General features: G+C 36.2%; 1 protein-coding gene across 1 annotated transcript in view; it reads left to right on the top strand.

The window, feature by feature from the left end:
- The window catches only part of LEKR1 (leucine, glutamate and lysine rich 1), a 171,317-nt gene that overhangs the window by 135,909 nt on the left and 16,196 nt on the right, over positions 1–19,212 (top strand). The window contains exons 9-10 of the mRNA XM_037842007.1: positions 12,243–12,407; positions 16,923–17,222. Coding sequence (XP_037697935.1) covers positions 12,243–12,407; positions 16,923–17,222 — 465 coding nt within the window. The remainder of the gene's footprint in view (positions 1–12,242; positions 12,408–16,922; positions 17,223–19,212) is intronic.

Below are 19,212 nucleotides of genomic sequence, written 5' to 3'. Positions count from 1 at the left end.
CAAGCCCCAAGATCGAGGGCTCAGCCTTCTAAATTGGTAGTTCCCAATACCTGTGAGAATATCAGTACTTCCCTAGGTGGGGAAGTTTAATATTTCCACATTTTCCCCTGGTCCCTCAAGGAGGCTTTGCAAATACATTTTTATTCTCTGCCCAAATTACTCTTGGATGTATTGGGGCTTCACACTAACCTGTATAAACCAAATAGATTTCACTCCCTATTCAAAGCTCCAGGTAATTATAGTGTTTTAATAAACTGACCATACAAGTTAAATTATATAGTGTGCTAAAGAAAATATAGATTTTGCACCAAATGAGCATCTGTTCCTTTGGTCTCACACAGAAGTTGAAGTTTTAAAACACTATCAATATTGTCCTTTACCCTTTAGTCTAATTTGCCTTAGTCCTAACCAGATCAGCTTCATTCATCTCTCTAATTGAAGTCTGAACCCTTTTTCAGAACCAAGACCATTTCATTCATATCGCTAATTGAAGTCTGATCTCTTTTTCAAATTCTTTAACATAAGCTGTATGGAGTAATGCTCACATTCATAGCTGCTGAACTCTGGCTCTGAGTCTCAGGTGTCACACAGATACCTGAAGTTCCAGGGACCAGCCATGTTATACACAAAGAGTCAGCATGTATCTTATTTGCTATTTTTAATTCTCTCCATTTGCCAAAATCTGTATCCCAGAAAAATTTCTTTGCTCTATGTACACTTTTGATTCCTTCTGGAATTGCCTAGACTAAATAAACATGCTTATGATAAGAGTCTTTTCCAGAATATTAGATGACATAAGGGGAAATAAAAAGATCAGAATAGAATTTGAAATCTTATAAGATTAAAATAGCCCTTAGTTCTCTTCCAAAAGCATAATTTTTACTTTTAAATATTTAATTTTTTTCTCGTAAAGTGGCAGAGTCTGCATTTGACATTCTTAAAAGCGGGGAAATATTAATTAATTCTTAGAAGTTCTCTACTTTTAAGAAAATAATATAAGAGAATGTAAAATGACAAAATTATTTAGTTTTGAACATTCAACATGTTTACCCAGGCAAAATAAAAATGAATAAGAATTTACCTTTCTGGCTATTATGTTCAAAGGAAATGTTTGCTTTTACTTTATTTTAAAAAATGCATTGATTTTTGTCTTTGGACTTTTCTATAATTTTCAAAGTTTCATCAATGAATATGTATTACTTTCTTATTTTAAAAGAATACAAATAATATTTTAAATTGTGAGCCTTACTTTTCTAGGCCATGCCCCAATTTAGTCATTGAGACAATTAGCCATCATCTCCCTTCCATTAACTTCTGGTACTCCCTTGAAATCATCCCTGGGCCCTATTCAGCACGTGGAGCCAGAGCTTTCCCCAATCCCTTCTCTTCCCCAACCTATGTCCATTTCTAGCACTAGCCTTCTGCTTTGGTTTTCTGATTATGCCTTAAATTTTTTCTAGAATTGGAGCTGTCTGCTGAAATTCCAATTGCTTGACTCAAGTCTAGACAATCTGTTAGATTAACAGATTCTTTTCCTTGGGGATGGATCTTAAAACTTGCAACTCCAAGCAACAAACTCAGGCCACCTTCAAACTAACATCTCCACATGAAATCCCCCACTCTGCCACCCACCAGATTGAAACCCTTTTGTGGCTGGCTTAGGTCAAGACTAAATTTGTCATTTTCATTTCTAATCTTCAAACCATGGACCATCCTTAGCCAGTACTAGCCATCTGTAAATCAGTTCCCCTTCCCTTGTCCCTCAGGGTACACATGTGGGAGATGACATAAAAGAACACTGTAACAACAATTCCATATTTACAGAAATTAAAATTTGAAAATATATACTAAAATTACTATAATTGCCTTGGTTTGTCTTGTTTTGTAACACAGGCTTCTCTTTTCATTCTTCTCTAAGGCCCACACTTCCTTTAATTCTAATTTTTAGTAGCCTAAGTCAGTGTAATCAATTGGCTGGCCTGCTCTTATTCACTTCCCCTATCCTTACCAATCCATGTTTAAAAATTTAAAAAGAAGTTGGAATGTTCAACCCAACTAGTAGTCCACAAATATTCAGATTAACACAATGAAGAATATTTTTTACTCATCCAACTAATAGAATGTTTTTTGTACTGTGGTGAAGATCTAGTAAGGTAGACTATCATATTTACTCTTTAAGGGACTACAAATTAAAGCAACTCTTCAGAGAACATTTTGGCAATGCGTACCAAGAGATATGGTAAAGTATCTTTTGACTCAGAAATTTCACCAATGGAATTAATGTGGACAGAGATTCACTGAACCTTCACACTCCTGAGCTCCTTCTCTTAGACTAATAAAGGGAATTTTCCTGCCTTAGCTTGTGTAGAAGTTCCACATTTCTGAGTTCAAACCCTACCAGGGGTTTTCAGATACACTTAACTGGCCAAGAGGTCTGTGTGCTCAGCATCCACTCTACGACTCCTGTTCACTCTGCCCTCAGGTGCTGACATGAGAAGCAGAGCAAGTTAGTGTTAGTGTCTGACCATATAAAAGTATTGTGTTCTTTCTTAATGATGTTAATTTGATAATGAAAATAAACCTATTTAAGATTCTCTATATTCTTATTAAGACCATGATAACTTTCTAATAAATAAATTATTTCACTGATGTATTTTGGCATATATAATTTTCTGTAGTATAAATGGACATTTCATTGAGAGGACATGACTTCTTGCTAATAAATGGTATCATTAACTTAAGCAGTAAATCAAGATCTGGACCAGTAAAGCCAAGGAATGATAATTATCTTGACTATGTTAGCTACTGAGACTATGAATAAAAGTTCTCTAAAAGTCCTCTCATGAGAAAGGAGAATTGCTAATATGACATTGTCATTTCTTTCTTGGGTCACTGTGCCTTTGCGTAGGAAGAAATGTTCTCTTTACAAATATATAATACACATATTAGAATAAATTTCATAACTTAAATGCTTTTAACATTCAAAAAAGTAGATAGCAATTTGTGCCTGTGCTTAATTATTTTAGATGTTAAAGGCACATAATAGAATCAATAGTTGCTATGTAACAAGGATGGCTTATTTAAAAATAACTGCATATTTACTAATTGTCATGGATTTTTGTTTATTTCAAGTATTGCTTTGATGTGAAGAAAGCAAATTAATGTGCATGTTGGACCTTTAAAATTGGCTTCAAATGCACAATGTTACTATTCAATTCCAAATTTGTAATTAAAAGATCTTCTATGGTCATAATGCTTATATATCAATTTACATCATGTATCAACTATCAATTTTTAGTTCAATAAACAATTTCCAAACAAATATTTTCTTAGCTATTACGAAGAAAACACATTTAGGAACAGTTTTAGAATCGTACAATTAACCTCATTTTAAATAGTACATAGAGTTTTTAAAAAGCAGTAATTCAAACAAATAAACAAATAAAAGCTTACTTCCTGGCTGAAGCAATTGGATTCATGGTGAAAATGGAGGGGAAAGTTTATTTCAAGAAATAGTCAATTCCAGAGTTGAAAGAAGGAAAAAAAAACTCATATTCCTTTTTAAAATGGAAGCGCCAAAAGGCCTAATAATTCCTAATATATTTTAGTGTACTATTAATGAAATTAAAAAGAATAGCTTGTAAAATACAAAATTTGACCAGTATGAAGTGGTTATTTACAAAATATCAGTTTTAAGTTATGTACAATAAATGTGTGGGTAAAAAGAATACAGAGGACACACTTTAATTTTTTTAAAACTATGCCACTCAATTTTCAAAACTGAATTAATAAAAACCCAAATTTTAGATCTTCAGTGGCCTCCAAAGATCATCTGATTTAAGCCCTTAATCTAGGTAATACAAAGAGCCACCTTTATTAGAGTGTCTATTGTATGCCAAGTCTTGTACAGATCCTAAATGTAATTTTAATTATCATAACATTGTTATTCCCATTTTTCGCATTAAAAAAACACTAACAGAAGTTAGGTAATTTGCCCAAGGTCATCTAGCCAGGAAATGATAGAGCCCGAGAATTAACTTCTGTGTATCTATATACAAAGCCCAAAGTTGCTATATCAGCCAAAATGGAGTACCAGGGACCAAACTGAACAACTAAACACTGGAGAAAATATTGGAAACAATAGCTGCAGACAATGAAGGAAGATGATTCTTGGAAATAGGAAACAAAGTGGGCTCTATGTTTGCTCCAACTTAGTCTCTTGAGGGAAATTCCAAGCTATGGTGCAAGGAGTAGGAACCCAGGTGGAGATAGGCAGATTCTCCAAGTTGAGGAGATTTGCTGAGAGTCCAGGGAGATCTTGGTGGCTAGAGTTCATAGGATAATGTACCAGAGAGGAGAGAGCTGCACACAGAGAGAACTCTTGAGATCTACAGAGAATGCCCCTTGATTATGTGTATGATCATTGCATACATTTGGGGAAACTACCCAAAGCTGGGGAAAGAATCACCTGAAAGGATTAGAGAAAACAATACCTAATCTCACACAAGCCAAGAATAATGCCTGTTCCAACCAGATGGACGGGAAAACCTCAAAATTCACAAGGCATCTGGTAGAGTACTCAGAAGAGTCTTGTATCAGTAATAGGGAATGATTATCCTTAGACTAAATATTGATCTGGTCCTGCCTAACAGATTTTAAAAGTAACACCTGAAAGAATCAGCTGTATTCCATGAAACTTAATTACATCCCAGAACAGAACTCAGAAATATTCAGCACCTAACAAAAGTAAAATTCACAATGTCTGGCATCCAATAAAAAATTTTATGCATGCAAAGAAACAGGAAAATAGGACCCATAATGAGAAGAAAAATCAATGAATAAAAACCAACCCAAAATGGACACAAATGTTAGAATTAGCAAACAAGGACAATAAAACAGTTATGAGGAAAATATGACCATATTAAGTAGAAACATGGAAGGTAAGAAAAAAAAAAAACACTAAACTTCTATAGACAAAAACTAAAATGTCTAAGATGATAAACATACTGGATGGGTTAATGGCAGATTAGTTAGATATTCCAGAAAATCTTAGTGAACTTGAATATGTAGCAGTGGAAACTATCCAAATGAAAAGAGAGAAAAGAGACTCAAAAAAAACAAAACAGAAATGCAGTGTCAGTGACCTATGAGACAAATTCTGGTGACCTACTCTATGTATAATTGGAATCCCAGGACAGGAGAGAGAAGATAGGACAAAAAAAATATATGTGAATAATGGCTGAAAAATTTTCAAATTTGAAGAAAACTGTAAACCCACAGTCAAGAAGTTCAATGAAACTCCAGCAAAGAAGCCAAGAAGCCAAGCACATTATAGTCAAATTTCTTCAAGTCATTGATTAAAAAAAAAATTTTAAAGCAGCTAAAGGAAAAAATAGGAACTAAAGTAAGGATGACAGCAAATTTCTCATCAGAAACAATGCAAGCTAGAAGACAATGGAACTGAAATTACTGAAAGTAAGTATTGAAAGGTAAAAAAAGCTGTCCATCTAGAATTCTGTACAAATGAAAATATCTTTCAAAAATTAGTTTGAAATAAAAACTTTTTCAGAAATATAGACACTGAAAGAATTTATCACCAGCAGACCCACAATGTAAGAAAGGCTAAAAGAACTCTCAGTCGGAAGAAAATTATACTGGATATGGAACTATAGATCTATACAAAGGATTGTAGAACACCAGCAGTGGTAACACTGTGGATAAATACATGAATTTTTTCTTATAATTTCAATCTTTTTAAAATATAATTGACTAAACAAAAATAACAATCTAATATGAGGTTAAGACAAATTATATGACAATAGCACAAAGGCTGAGAAAAGAGAAATAAAAGTTTACTACTGTGAGATTCTTGTACAATACGTGAAATGATATGTCACTAGAAAGTAGGCTGTATAGAGTTAAAGATGTATTCAATAAACCCTACAGCAACTCACAAAAAATAAGAGAAAAAAACAGATTGATAGCTAATAAGCCAGAAAGGAAGATAAAATTGAATTAAAAAAATAATACAAAAGAAGACAGAAAAAGAGGAGAGAGAAAAAAAGATGAGAGGGACAAATGGAAGACACATAGAAATAGTGTAAATCACATTAAATATAAATGGTCTAAACCAGGTATGCGGGTTTGGATGTATTGTGTTCCCGAAATGACATGTTCTTTAATGCATTCTTATGGGGGCAGATGTATTAGTGTTGATTAGGTTGGAATCTTTGGATTCCAATCAACTGTGGGTGAAATGTTTGATTAAATTATTTCCATGGAGATATGGACCCCACCCATTCAGAGTGGGTCTTGATTTAATCACTGGAGTCTCACAAACAGAAGGACCTTAGAACAGCTGAGAGTGACATTCTGGAGAGCTGCTGCAGCTTAGAGAGACATTTTGGAGATGGCTGTTGAAAGCAGACTTTTACTGAAGCTAGTCCAAAGTTTGCTCTGGAGAAGCTGAGAGGGGACAAATGCCCCAAAAACATTTTGCAAAATGCACAGGAGCTGAGAGAGGAGCTGGAACACAACCAGGGATTAGCAGATGCCAGCCACATGCTTTCCCAGCCAACAGAGGTTTTCCGGAAGCTATTGGCCTTCCTTCAGTGAAGGCATACTCGTGTTGATGCCTTAATTTGGATGTTTCCATAGCCTTCAGACTGTAAATTTGTAACCAGATAAACCCCTTTATAAAAGCCAATCCATTTCTGGTATTTTCCATTAACGGCAGCACTAGCAAACTGGAACACCAGGGGTCAGCAGACTTTTTATATAAAGGGCCAAGTAGTAAATATTTTCAGCTTTGTGGTCTATACAGTCTGTCATACCACTCAACTGTGATGGCAGTTTAAAAAAAAAAGCCATAGACAATATGTAAATGAATGGGCATGACTGAATTTACCCAGTGAGCCATAGTTTTGCCAAGTCTTGGTCTAAACATCTTCATTAAAAGTTAGAGATTGTCATATTGGATAAAAATGCAAGACCCTGGAATATGCTACCTATAAGAAATTAACTTTAAAGATACAAATAAGTTAAAAATTTTTAAAAATGGAAAATGATACTCTGCTAATACTAATCAAAAGAAAGCTAGAGTAGTTATATTACTGACAGTCAATTTCAGAATATTTTGAATATTACCAGGAATAAAAGAAGATAATTTCCTAATGATAAAAGATACAACAACCCTAAATGTTTATGTACTTGTCAAAATGAACAAATTCACCAATATAATCAAAGCTGTAGGTTTATTGAAAGAGAGACTGCTCAAGTAGTGAGATCTCAAACCAGAGAAGTCAGAGTGAGAGTCTCAAAATGGCAAGTGAGTTACAGCAGCCTATAAAGGCAATCAGGAGATTTTCAAATGGGAAGTTACATGGTTGATTGACATTTAAGTTCCTCCTTACATAGGAGAGTCTTACAAAGCAGGGTACAGATATACAGTAGTTAGCACATATACTTGTCCATTTTTAATAGGCTATCCCTACCAGATTGAGACCAACTTATCACTAAATGTTGCTCAAATTGCAACTTCATCAGGAACGTGCCACTTTCTTGGAAAATCCTGTCCTTATAGTCATTTTTATCACCTAGAAACCCCCTACCATTTTTCAGAAATGGGTCACTCCCAGCAATGCCATTGCAGGTGACCATTTTATTTTATTTAACATGCCTAATAACAGAGCTTAAAAATACATGAAGCAAAAACCAATAGAACTGCAAGGAGAATTAGATTCACAATTAGAGTTGGAGATGTCAATAGCCCTGTCTCAGTAATTAAGAGAAAAATAGAAAACTTGAATAATACTATTAACAAGCTTGACTTAATTGATATTTATAGAATTCAACAAGAGTTATAGAATTCAACAAGAAGAATTCATCTTCGTCTCAAGTGCATGTAGAACCAAAATGGACCATATTCTGGGCCATAAGTAAGTCTCAATAAATATGAAAGGATTCAAATTATACCAAGTTTTGTCTCTGACCACAATGGAATTAAATTAGAAATCATTACCAGAAATATATCTGGAAAATGCCCAAATATTTGGAAACTAAATAAATATGAAGTCCAGACCCTTCACCACTATGCTGTATGGGCATGAGGGGAGGTAGGCTGCATTGAGTAATTGAACCTGCTGAGCTGGGGTCCACCAGAACCATGTGGGTGTGCTCACCCTCTCCCCCTTTTAATACTATGATCCTGCTGAAGTTACTTGACCTCTTTGAGCCTATTTCTTAATCTAGACAATGGAAACAATACTTAGAATTATTATATCATTTTCCTAGATTTTTTGTAAGAATTATATGAGGAATATGAAAAGCATCCTTGCCATACTGCTGTAGTTTGTATCAGGTACTCATTAGGAGAGAACAAACATTCTCTGCTTCCTTCCTACATTCACATAGTTCTTGGCAGAACTTGGCCTGCAGCCTATGTATTCTGATTCCTTAGCATTGGTCTTTTTTCTGCAAATTCTATGTATTTGAATAATCATCTTTCCTTATAATATATTCAGTATTTAATTCAGAAATAACCTAAAGTGTTAGTTTCCAAACAGTATTTGTTTTTAACTTGTGGAAAATTGTGTAATTTATTTTTAGGAGATAAGTTTTCAAAAATAATATATACATAATAAATATAAACAAATGATTGGATTCCTACTTTGACATCTGAAATTTTAAAGGATCACTGAATAATACGTGATTATGTTATAACATGGGGATTGGTTCTGTGGGCAGTTAGAAAATGTTCATACCAAAATCAACCACAAAGATCTCACTTGGGAAAACAGCTAAAAAAAGAGAGTATTTTGCACGTTAGTATTAGATACAGATATTACAAAATGCTGATTATGTATTTCAACCACAAATACAAAAGGAATTATAGAAGAATGTTGGGAATGCTCTGGTGTCATCAAGGCAGTCTTCATCCAAGAGATGAAGTTTGAGCTGGAAAAGGATATAGATAAATAATAACAAAAAAGAATTAAAATCCTGAATGTGTACACAAATAATAACTGATTTCATTTTTTATAACTATTGAGCTTATATACTATTAATGTTTTTCTTTTAGAAATCAGAATTTCCCTACAGTTATTAAATTTACTATTAGTTATTATAAAAAGTGGCTCATGCTTTATATATGCACCATCATCAAATTTATTTATTTTGCATAAACATAAGTTCTGCCATCTCAGATATTTTAAACTAACAGCTCCTCTCTGTCTGTGAAAAACATAAACATAGTAATTTGGCATTAATTCATCTTCTCAACAGCAAATAATATACTGCCTTAAGCAAATCATGTTTGTGAGCTCATCATTTTCTTCAAACAAGGGACCAGCAGTCTCATCTCTCGTTGCTAAGGCCCCAACACATTCAGCTGGCTCTTAGCATCCCGTTGCAGCTTCCCTAAAGGAAAATCCCATCTGAAACGCATCACTTTGCTGCTCTTTCTCTGGCTGGGCGATTTAAAAACCACAGCAGTAACTATCAATCACTCCTCTCCCTTCTATCCACAGTGCTTTTTCTTTCCCTCCCTCCCTCAATCCTTTCTGTCCACTCTATTTTCTCTTTATCTACAATAGTTCATTTCACGGAACAGTCCAGGGATAAATCGGAAGATCTCCTTGCTTTCTGACTCAGAACGGAACATTCAACACATTGAAACTGTCAGCCATCCGCTTATCTTCCCTGAATGCTTCCTTTGTTTCATCTTCATCAAGGGACCTGGGTGATTTCCTAAATGACCTCTTCCTCATAATAAATTTAAAGAACTTCTTTTTAAAAAGCCCTTCTAAACACCTTCTGCCATCTAATTTACAGTTTGTCTGGGTCACATACTTTGTGTGCATTCTTTTCTCAGTCCCGTATTTTGAAAGATGTCTTTTTGTCCTAAAATAACTATTTGACTTTGCCAATTAATCATAGAAGGGATTTTTTTTTTTGAACACTTGATGTTTTAGTACCTCAGCACACTCATTTTTCTTGAGCATCTCCAAAAATGTTTGCTTAGTTTTTGTTTTTATAGAGGCAAGAAATCTTGTGGGTTATTAACTCTTAAAATTATAACTTCCAGTTTTTCCAGATGTTTTGGATTTGATTTCCTTCTTTCATGTGTTCTTGACTTATCTATGCCAGTGTGGCTGAAGCACAGTGATCAAAGGGGAAAGTGGTGGAAGTCGGGAGAGGGAAGTCCAGGGCTCCCACATACGTGTTCATATTGCACCCTGCACAAGAATACGGACCTGTGGAGCCAAAGGGGCTGGACTCCAGCCTGTGCTCTGCTCACCAAGTCCTGTGCCCAGTCATGAGGTTGTGTTTCTCTAAGGGGGGGGATGCTTTGTTAATTCACACAAAGGTGACTTATGGGCTGATGGTGGCCCAGTAGAAGGACATGTAACACAAGTTTTAATTTTATACTAATGCATTGAGAAACCACTGAAAGGAAATAAAAGAATCCAATTCATATTTTGTAAAGAACACTCTGCTGTACACATCCTATCCTAAGATGGGGAGGGCTGGGGAAGAAACAGGTTTTTGTGGAGGAGGATGTATCAAGATTTCTACATCATTTTATGTGAGGCACCTGTGAGATATCTGAGTGGCTACGTTGAAGAGGCAGCTGGATATGTGTCTGGAATTCAGAAGAGAGTCTGTTCATTATTCTGAGTGCCCCAGAGGCTTTCCTTATCTCTATCAATCTGAGAAACACATCTGAACAATTCTATAATGTCCCTAAAAGACTCATCAGCAGCCTTTTTTTCCAAACATTCCAGAAATTTATTTTGAGAGGGTCAAAATAACTCCTTGCATTGGATATGAACATTATGACCTGGCCTTGGAGAAAATGCTCAGTCCTACACCCAGTACAGTAAACCAGATAGACCCCACATTGAGGATAGTCATCTATCTGCATTTCATTCAAAGGGCTTCCTGTAAACTCACCAATTAAACTTTTTCTTTCCTCAGGGTTCCCTTGAGAAATTCAGATTGACTTCTGTCCTTTGAGTGGCCCGAATCACACAGTCACAGTTAGTCAGGTTTGACAGTTTTCCTCCCGATTTACCTTGCATTTACCCCTTCTTACAATTTCTAATCAGAGCACAGTGTACATCTAGAGCCAGCCTGTCACTGGAATCCCTTCTTAATCTCACCAGATTAACTCCCAGGCCTGAATGACTCGGTACTTGTAGATTTGTTCTATCTATTGCCCCAGTAGGCAGGGCCAAAAACAATAGTTAAAAACCACAGTGGGAGAGACTTTGGCCCCACTAAGGGAAAAACTGCCTAATGCTTAAAGCTGCCTGAAATGGAAACGCCTGCTGGGGAAGGAGTGAGTTACGGTTTCTGGAGGTGTTGAGGAACAGAGCAGTCAGTCGTTTTGGTGCAGATTCTGCGGTTGAGGCTGGAGAATTGGAGCGGAGAAGTAATCTCCACTGACTTAAATTCCTGCTCATGCTCAGCTTTACATATGTGCTTCATCTCATTTAATCCTCCCAATGACACCCAAAGGAACTGGTTATAACCCCAGTTTATAAAGTTCAGGAGAATTTACAGTTCCAAATTTAAGATCACACAAGTGGCAGAATCAGGATTTAGAGCCAGGATTTAAACTCAACTCCATTTGAATCCAAAGCCCTTATTTATTCTTTCCACAATTTGCAGAAGCTTGAGGTATTGAAGCAGAGGATGTCTACGGTCCCTTATAGCACTTTGAGTCAAAATATGGATATAGGCATCACTGACTATGTTTTCCTTTAATTATTCTTCCAGCCGTAATCACATTGAAGATGTGTGAATCCAAACTTTCTATGACCTCCCTCAAGAAAGTTCCATTTGAAAAATCAACACTTGTACTTGGTATCCCCTCTGAATTTTCAGCAAGACAGTCCTAACTAAGGGCCTCAAAATCTTTTTTTTTTTTTCTTTCCTTATAGGATTGCTTGCAAGGACTAAGTTTACAGTATAAATGTACTGTATACAGTGTACATGTACTTACCACCATGATTTTAGCATTTCTGGAAATGGTCATAATAAAAAATCCTGAATTCCCTACTAACTGTACCGCCTTCAGAAGGTCTTAGGATATTTGGCCCAGGGTCAATTTTTCTGAACCAAGTTCTGAGCGGATTTTTTTTTTAATTAATAAATATTAGAGTCTGAAAATAAGGTTAATGCATTTATATTTTAAGGTAAAATGACTTTATACCTGGGTGTTAAATGCTATTTTCTAGATTGAAGCTGAACTTGCCAAGGAAAGAGCCCGACATTCAGTCGAAATGCAGGAGCAAGCTCTTCTTTTTAAGGAAGAAGCTAAACTGGAACTTGATATTGAAAAGGAAAAGCACCAAGAAATAATCCAGAAGTATCAGAAAGAACAAGAGGAACTACAAATGAAGGTCTGTCATTTTGATAATCATCATTATTTAAACTGCCAAGGTCAAACTATAGATGTTGGTTATTTTTCCTAAGAATGCTACCTCATGGGCTTTGTGCCTTTGTTTTAACCATATAGGTAAAACGTCTTGACTATTTTTCAAAATGGATAACTGAAATAAATTATGTTAGCATACAATCCAATTATGTTTGGATTTTCCTACTAAAATAAACTTATTTAGCTACAGCATAAATTATATAACCGATTATTAACATGGCTAGATATTGCAACATCTCAAATATCCAACATCAAAAGATACTGAGGTGTTTAAGTAACTCAAACTTTCCCAGCAACTAAAGTTTATTGCTTTAATTGCAAATGTTTTCAATTCTAAACATTTTTGAACTAGGGAAAATATTTTTAAGTGTATTTCACACTACCCTAATTTCTTAAACAGTGTGTCCTGAGCATAACTTAAGATTGTTTGTTTTTTTTTAAAAGTTTTCCCTTTTGCCCTGTTTTTATAGTGGGTTGTTCTTTGTTTTAAACTAGCCAAGGAAACTAGCTAGTTCCCATCACCTTCCTTTTTCCCATTCCCATTTTATTTGCTCCTTTGACCCACTGGTATCCCCTCTGAATTTTCAGCAAGAAACCATATTTTGAGTAAAGAGTTCATGTAAATTAAGAATCAAATGAGACCTAAAACCATCTACTTTGGTGTACAGGAGCTATGGCACAGCTATTTCAGTGGTGAAAACTTGGCAGGGCCAGCTACATGAGCATGAGACCAATGCAGTCACACAGGGCCCCACCCTCAAAGAGGACTTGCACTTGGGTTTTTAATGCTTTGCAGATGCTATCTAGAAATTCTTAATGTTATCTTTAAGTTTATGTTTTGTAAGTGAAGTCCAATTGGGAAAACTGAGCATATGCCAGGGCTTTGGAGGCTGCCTCTCCTCACTTGTGGCTGCTCTTGCCCCTTATCCTGGGCAGCTCAGGATCTCCTCAGCAGAGGAAGGACTTCGTTTTGTTGTTGCCCTTCATGGGGACCTCAGCACAGACACCAGGAGGGGGTCAGGCTTGTGTTCCATGGCATCTTGGAGTGAGGCGAGGCAGCCCCCACACCAAGGCTGGCAATGCCATGGTATATTTGGTGGGTGACTTGTCAGGGACCTCTCACCCACCCCAGTCCTGGTACTGAGTCAGTGCAGAGGTTGTAATCCCTTGGGGGTGGCCATCTATCCCTGGATTGGGGTGGCAGGCCCATAGGAAAGTGAGATTGACTTTTCCTTTTCACTGGATTCCTTAAATTACATAGCTGGCCCTGAAAATGAGATATTTTCTTAAAAAAAAAAAAAAAAAAAAAAAAGCAATGAAATATAGAGCAATACTGAAAAAATATAAACATCTAACAATAGATTGGCACCTTCTCACACCAAACTTATACAACCTGAATCTGTTTGCTTTTATTTCTAAATTCAAAAAATCTTTATTCTCACTCATCTATACTCTTCCAAGAATTAATTTTTTAAAAAAACTAATAAATAAATAACAACAACAGAACCCTTAGTCATCAGTCTGGCCCGGGTCCTCTGAGAAACAGATTTCTGACCTCTGAGTCCCAGGCTTGCTGCTGGACCAGGGCCTAGTTCCTGTTGCTAGCAGTTCTTCCTTGGCTAAGGATTGCTATTATCTCCTCCTTCTACTGTGGCCTTCCTCCCTCCCTTCCTTCCTTCCTTCCTTCTTTCTTTCATTCCTTCCCTCCTTCCTTCCTTTCTATTTTTACTGTGGTAACAAATATATAACACAAAAATTTTCTGTTTAACCGCTTTTAAATGTACACTTCAGAGGTATTAAATGCATTCACAACATTGTGCCACCATCACCACCGTCCATTACCAAGACTTTTTCAAGTCACTTTTTCAGTTCTTTAGGGTATAATACCTAAGAAAGAAATTACCAGATCGTGGTAATTCTTTGTTTAACTTTTTGAGGAACCACCAAACAGTTTTTGTAAAGTGGCTACACTGTTTTACATTCCCACCAACAATGCACAAGGGTTCCAGTTTCTCTGCATCCGTTCGAACACATGTTGTTTTCCATTTTTTAAATAATAGCCATCCTAGTGGGTGTGAAGTGGTGTCTCATTGTGGTTTTGATTTGCATGTCCCTGATGACTAATGATGTTGAGCATCTTTTCATGTACTTATTGGCCACTTGTATATCTCCTTTGGAGAAATGTCTATTCAAGTCCTTTGCCTATGTTTCAATTGGGTTGTTTGTCTTTTTGTTGTTGAGTATTGTGACTTTCTATGCTTTTCTCTTTATATGGGAAATAAAAATTGGACAGATGCCCACCCCCACTGAAAGAGAATGAAAAGCCTCATTAAGGATGCCTTAGCATAAAAATGATGGGACATGGCTGTATTCATCATTTAAAGGCCCTGAGGAGAAGGAAAGTGGTGCGGGTGGGGGGGGGGGGGCAGGGATTAAGGAACTACAGCAAGCACTGTAGGTAACCGTGCAATAGTAAAGCTCTCATCTGGGAAGCGATAGAGCTCATTCTTGCACAATTTGTGAATGAATTCCAAAGTACTTTTAAAATATGAGTCCAAATACATTTCTGGGAAGTCACACTACCTATTCTTAAAATTAAAACTATTTCTAGATGAAATGTAGCTTTAAAAGTATGAGAATGGATATGAAAATATCTTGAACAATCAGGGGTAAATGATTCCCTCAAGCATACATTAGGCCCCAAATATTGAGGAAATACCAGTCTTTTTAGTATTTCATCACATTCATTTAAAAAATGCCCACATCAATGGAGAGGATTTTTCACTCAAGAGAGTAATGCCAACAGACCAGGAGGCAGAGGTCTAGTGCACAGAGGCAAGCCGTGTGAGTGGTGGGGACTGGGTGGCCTTGGAAGAGCGGGCCTTGGACAAAGAGGCAGCCACAACCCAGCACCAGCTTAGACAGGCCCCAGCTTGCCAGATGTTACAGTTTCTCAAAAGAAGTCAGGAGTCCAGATTTTGTAAGTAAAAATCTAATTGTTAAATGTTGACTCCCTTTTTAAAAATTCAAAATATATTTGTGGTGATGTGAGCCTCCTTTCCCAAGGATAACCTGCTGTATTTCAGTGTCAGCTCTACTCTGGATGACAGAAATCACTGTTCAGAACTAGCAGTGACCATCTTCCTTCCTGGATTAATTGAAGATAATGGAATGTTAATTTATAAAACTCCTAACTGTAGTGAATAGATTTCCCTCAAAAGTTATTCTTTATGTAAATTTAACATTTGAAACAAATTTGGGGGCTTTTGTAACAGTTCACGGAGTCCTTGGAACTTTGATCTGTGAATGTTTTCCAGATTCTTTGTGGCCTAGTTTCTTGTTGTGTTAATATTTATAATATGACATTATCTGTAGAATAAATAATAAGGATATATTTCATCAGAAACAGTTCTGCTCTTTCTGGTTTGTTTTCTGTGCTTTATTCTGTTTTTTTAAGGAGAAAGGAAATAAGCAGTCTTTTCCCTTCTAAAAAGTTTAATGATTATGAAGAAGAACTTCTCCTGGTTATTCTCTCATCTCTTTACTGGAGGTACCACCTTGAGAAGCAGTATATTTCCAAAGCATTCAGTATCCTCTAGAACTGCCCTGTGCAATAATATTTAAGCCACTAGCCATATGTGGCTATTTAAATTCATAAAAATTACATAGAGTTAAAAAATCAGTTCCTCAGCCACATTAGCCACATTTCAAGTGCTCAAGAGCTAGTACTGACTCATGGGAGCCAATCATGAACATGTCTTCCCAACTCTATGATAAGTGATGTCATGTTGATAGTTTTGAAGTGCCACAATGAGGGTGTTTACACCATGGAAATTAGAAAATGCTACAAATCTATCCTTTGTTTTGTTTTGTTTTGGAAAGCCAGTTGTCAAACATTTACCAGCATACCACGGTCAATGGCTACATGTGGCAAGTCTAGCACAGAATATTTCTATCATTAAAGAAAGTTCTATAGGGCAGTTCTGCTCTAGAAGGTGCAGGGTGTGGCATACCTCCAGTAATTAAATGCAAGAAAGAAAATAAAGTATGTCAAAGGAAAACTTACTAGCATGGTATGAGTAGAGTATAACTCCGTGTTAGAGTATAAACTGTGGTGCACCCCTGCCTTCAACCCTAAACATCAGCCATGATGGTCCCAAAAGCTACCTAGAGTGAGTCCAAACAAGCACCTGATCCACTTGTCAAGTCTTGAGCTGCCATTGGAAGCTCAGTCCAGTCACAGAGATTTGTATACTTCCAACGGTGCCTAAATGATTAGTGTGATACTTCTTTAGTTGGTAAAAATAAAAGTTTTATTCTTAACTTTCAAAAAGAACATCTTGAAGGCCTGCCTATGTCATAGGATTTGTTTTCATCTGATCAGAATTATGTATCAGATTATGTATAATTAACCTAAAAAACTGTAAGTTTGTAGTTACTCTACTATTGCCTGCAAACTAATAGGAGATTTATCTTACAGATATCTGACTTAATCGCAGGCTCTACTAGAGATCTAAGGCTGGAAGTGGCCACTCTGGAAGAAAAACTCCGTGAATCCCATATTCAATATACTAAAGAATCTGAGTCAAAGGAAAAAGAAATAAAAAACCTTAAAAATTTGATTGCAGAATTTGAATCTCGCTTGAAGAAGGAAATTGACAGTAATGATTCGGTTTCAGAGGATTTGAGGAAGGAAATGAAACAAAAGTCAGATGAACTGGAAAGAGTAATGTTGGCACAAACACAACTGATGCAGCAGTTTAACCAGTCCCAGGAAGAGGTAGGAATCTGATAACAGAACCATTACAATTAGTAAAAGAGCATGTTCTTTCCAAAAGCAAACAAACAAAAATATGAGAGGCAGCTTGGTGTCATGGAAAGAGTCCTGCACTCTTAGTCAGGGAAATGGGATCATATCCTGGCTCTTTCTTTAACTAGGCAGTCATGTAACCTCTTTGTACCTGGTTTCCTTTTCTGTAAAATGAATACGTTGAACTATGTAATCTCTAAGGTTTCCTTAGTGCCCAGTCCTGCTGTGATGCAAATGCCTATTTAAAACTTCTAAGACTAGGAATCTTTATATATTTATGTCTTATTTGTTTTTACATTATATCTTTGCCAAATAAACTTTTAGTGCACTTGCTGCTTAATCTGAAGAAGTGTTTAGGTAATATATTTTAAATGTAATTTTTATTTAGGGTTTTATTTTTCTATGAACCTAGACTTATAATTTACACATGATGGTCTTCTTTCTTATGTGTGCATGATTATTTTAGCAATGCTTTTATTTAAACTGAGTATATGCTTATTTTGAAATGAAAAACTTTTTTCTAACAAATTCTTGTTTCTCAACTAAGTAGTTTAGAAATAGTGAAGCAATTAATATGTTCTCTAAGCATCAAAGTTATGCAGATTAGAACTTTTGATTCCATTTATGACAGTATAGCACATAAAGGCAAATGGAAGAAGATTTTGAATGCTAGTGAGAAATAATATTTTTGCTGGTTTTATTGACATCTTAATAAAAGACTGAAAGGAAAACGCTAGTAGAAGTATTGATTTTAAACAATCAAATAAACCATGTTCTTCCTATATTTAAAATAACAACCAAAATAAAGCCTATGTTATTATCATAATTATGAAATGAACCTATAGCAAAGTTATAAATTAAACTATGGAATGAACAGAGTGCTGGGTTGAGAATAATCCCTAAAACAGCCCTATAAGTAGAAATTATTTCCATGTCACGATACAGAAATGAGTCGAGGAGGTTGATTAACTTGCATAAGGTCATAAGACGAGATTCAAATTGGAATCTCCGTTACACATGTTTCCTCTTCCAGAAAGGACCTCAGGCTTAGTATTTAACATTACCAGGCCCAGGTGCCAGACAGTGCTCTAGGCACTGGAATGTAATTTTGAACAAGATTGACAACTGCTATTCCCTGTTCTCCGAGAAGAACTTGCATAAGTCATTAAATTGGCATCCAGGGGAAAGAATGACCTGACAGAAATTTATCATATAAAAAGTATAGATGAAAAGCTAGAAAACTGGTCTTAATGGCCTATTATTAGTTGTCTGTTGCTGCATAACAAATTACCCCCCAAATTTAGCAGTTTGAGACAATAAACACTTATTATCTCTCAGTTTCTGTGAGTCTGGGCATGGTCTAGCAGGGTGGTTCTGGCTCAGGTCTCTCATGAAGTAGCAGTCAGGGTGTCTGCTGAGGGCTGCATCCTCATCTAAAGGCTCAGCTGGGGGAGGATTGGCTTCCAGGCTTACTTAAGTGGTTGTTGGCAGGATTTATTTCCTCACAGACTATTGGACTGAAAGCCTCAGTAACATGCTGGCTATTGGTCAGAGATCTCCCTCAGTTCCTTACCACATGAACTTCTCCACAGAACAGCTCAGAACATAGCAGCTGGCTTCCCTCAGGGCAAGCAAGTAAGAGGGAACAAGAGAGGGTGCCCCAGTCAGAAGCCATAGTCTTGTATAACCTAACCTCAGAGGAGCCATCCCATTGCTCCTGGTGTATTCTGTCCATTACAGATGAATCAGTAAGTACAGCTCACATTTAAGGTAAAAGGATAATATGAGGATGTGAATATTAGAAGGTGGGCATCATGGGGGGCCATTTTATAAGTTGCCAATCACAGGACCATTGGGGATAAATTTAACAAGGGAAACTAGATGGAAAGTGAACAATTTCTTTTTCAGACAAAAGGAGCTATATTTGATGTTCTTCCTCCTAATTGGTTTGAAAGGAAGC

The sequence above is a fragment of the Choloepus didactylus genome, chromosome 1 (assembly GCF_015220235.1).
Source record: "Choloepus didactylus isolate mChoDid1 chromosome 1, mChoDid1.pri, whole genome shotgun sequence".
Lineage (NCBI taxonomy): Eukaryota > Metazoa > Chordata > Mammalia > Pilosa > Megalonychidae > Choloepus > Choloepus didactylus.
This window is presented reverse-complemented; position numbering and strand designations above follow the sequence as displayed.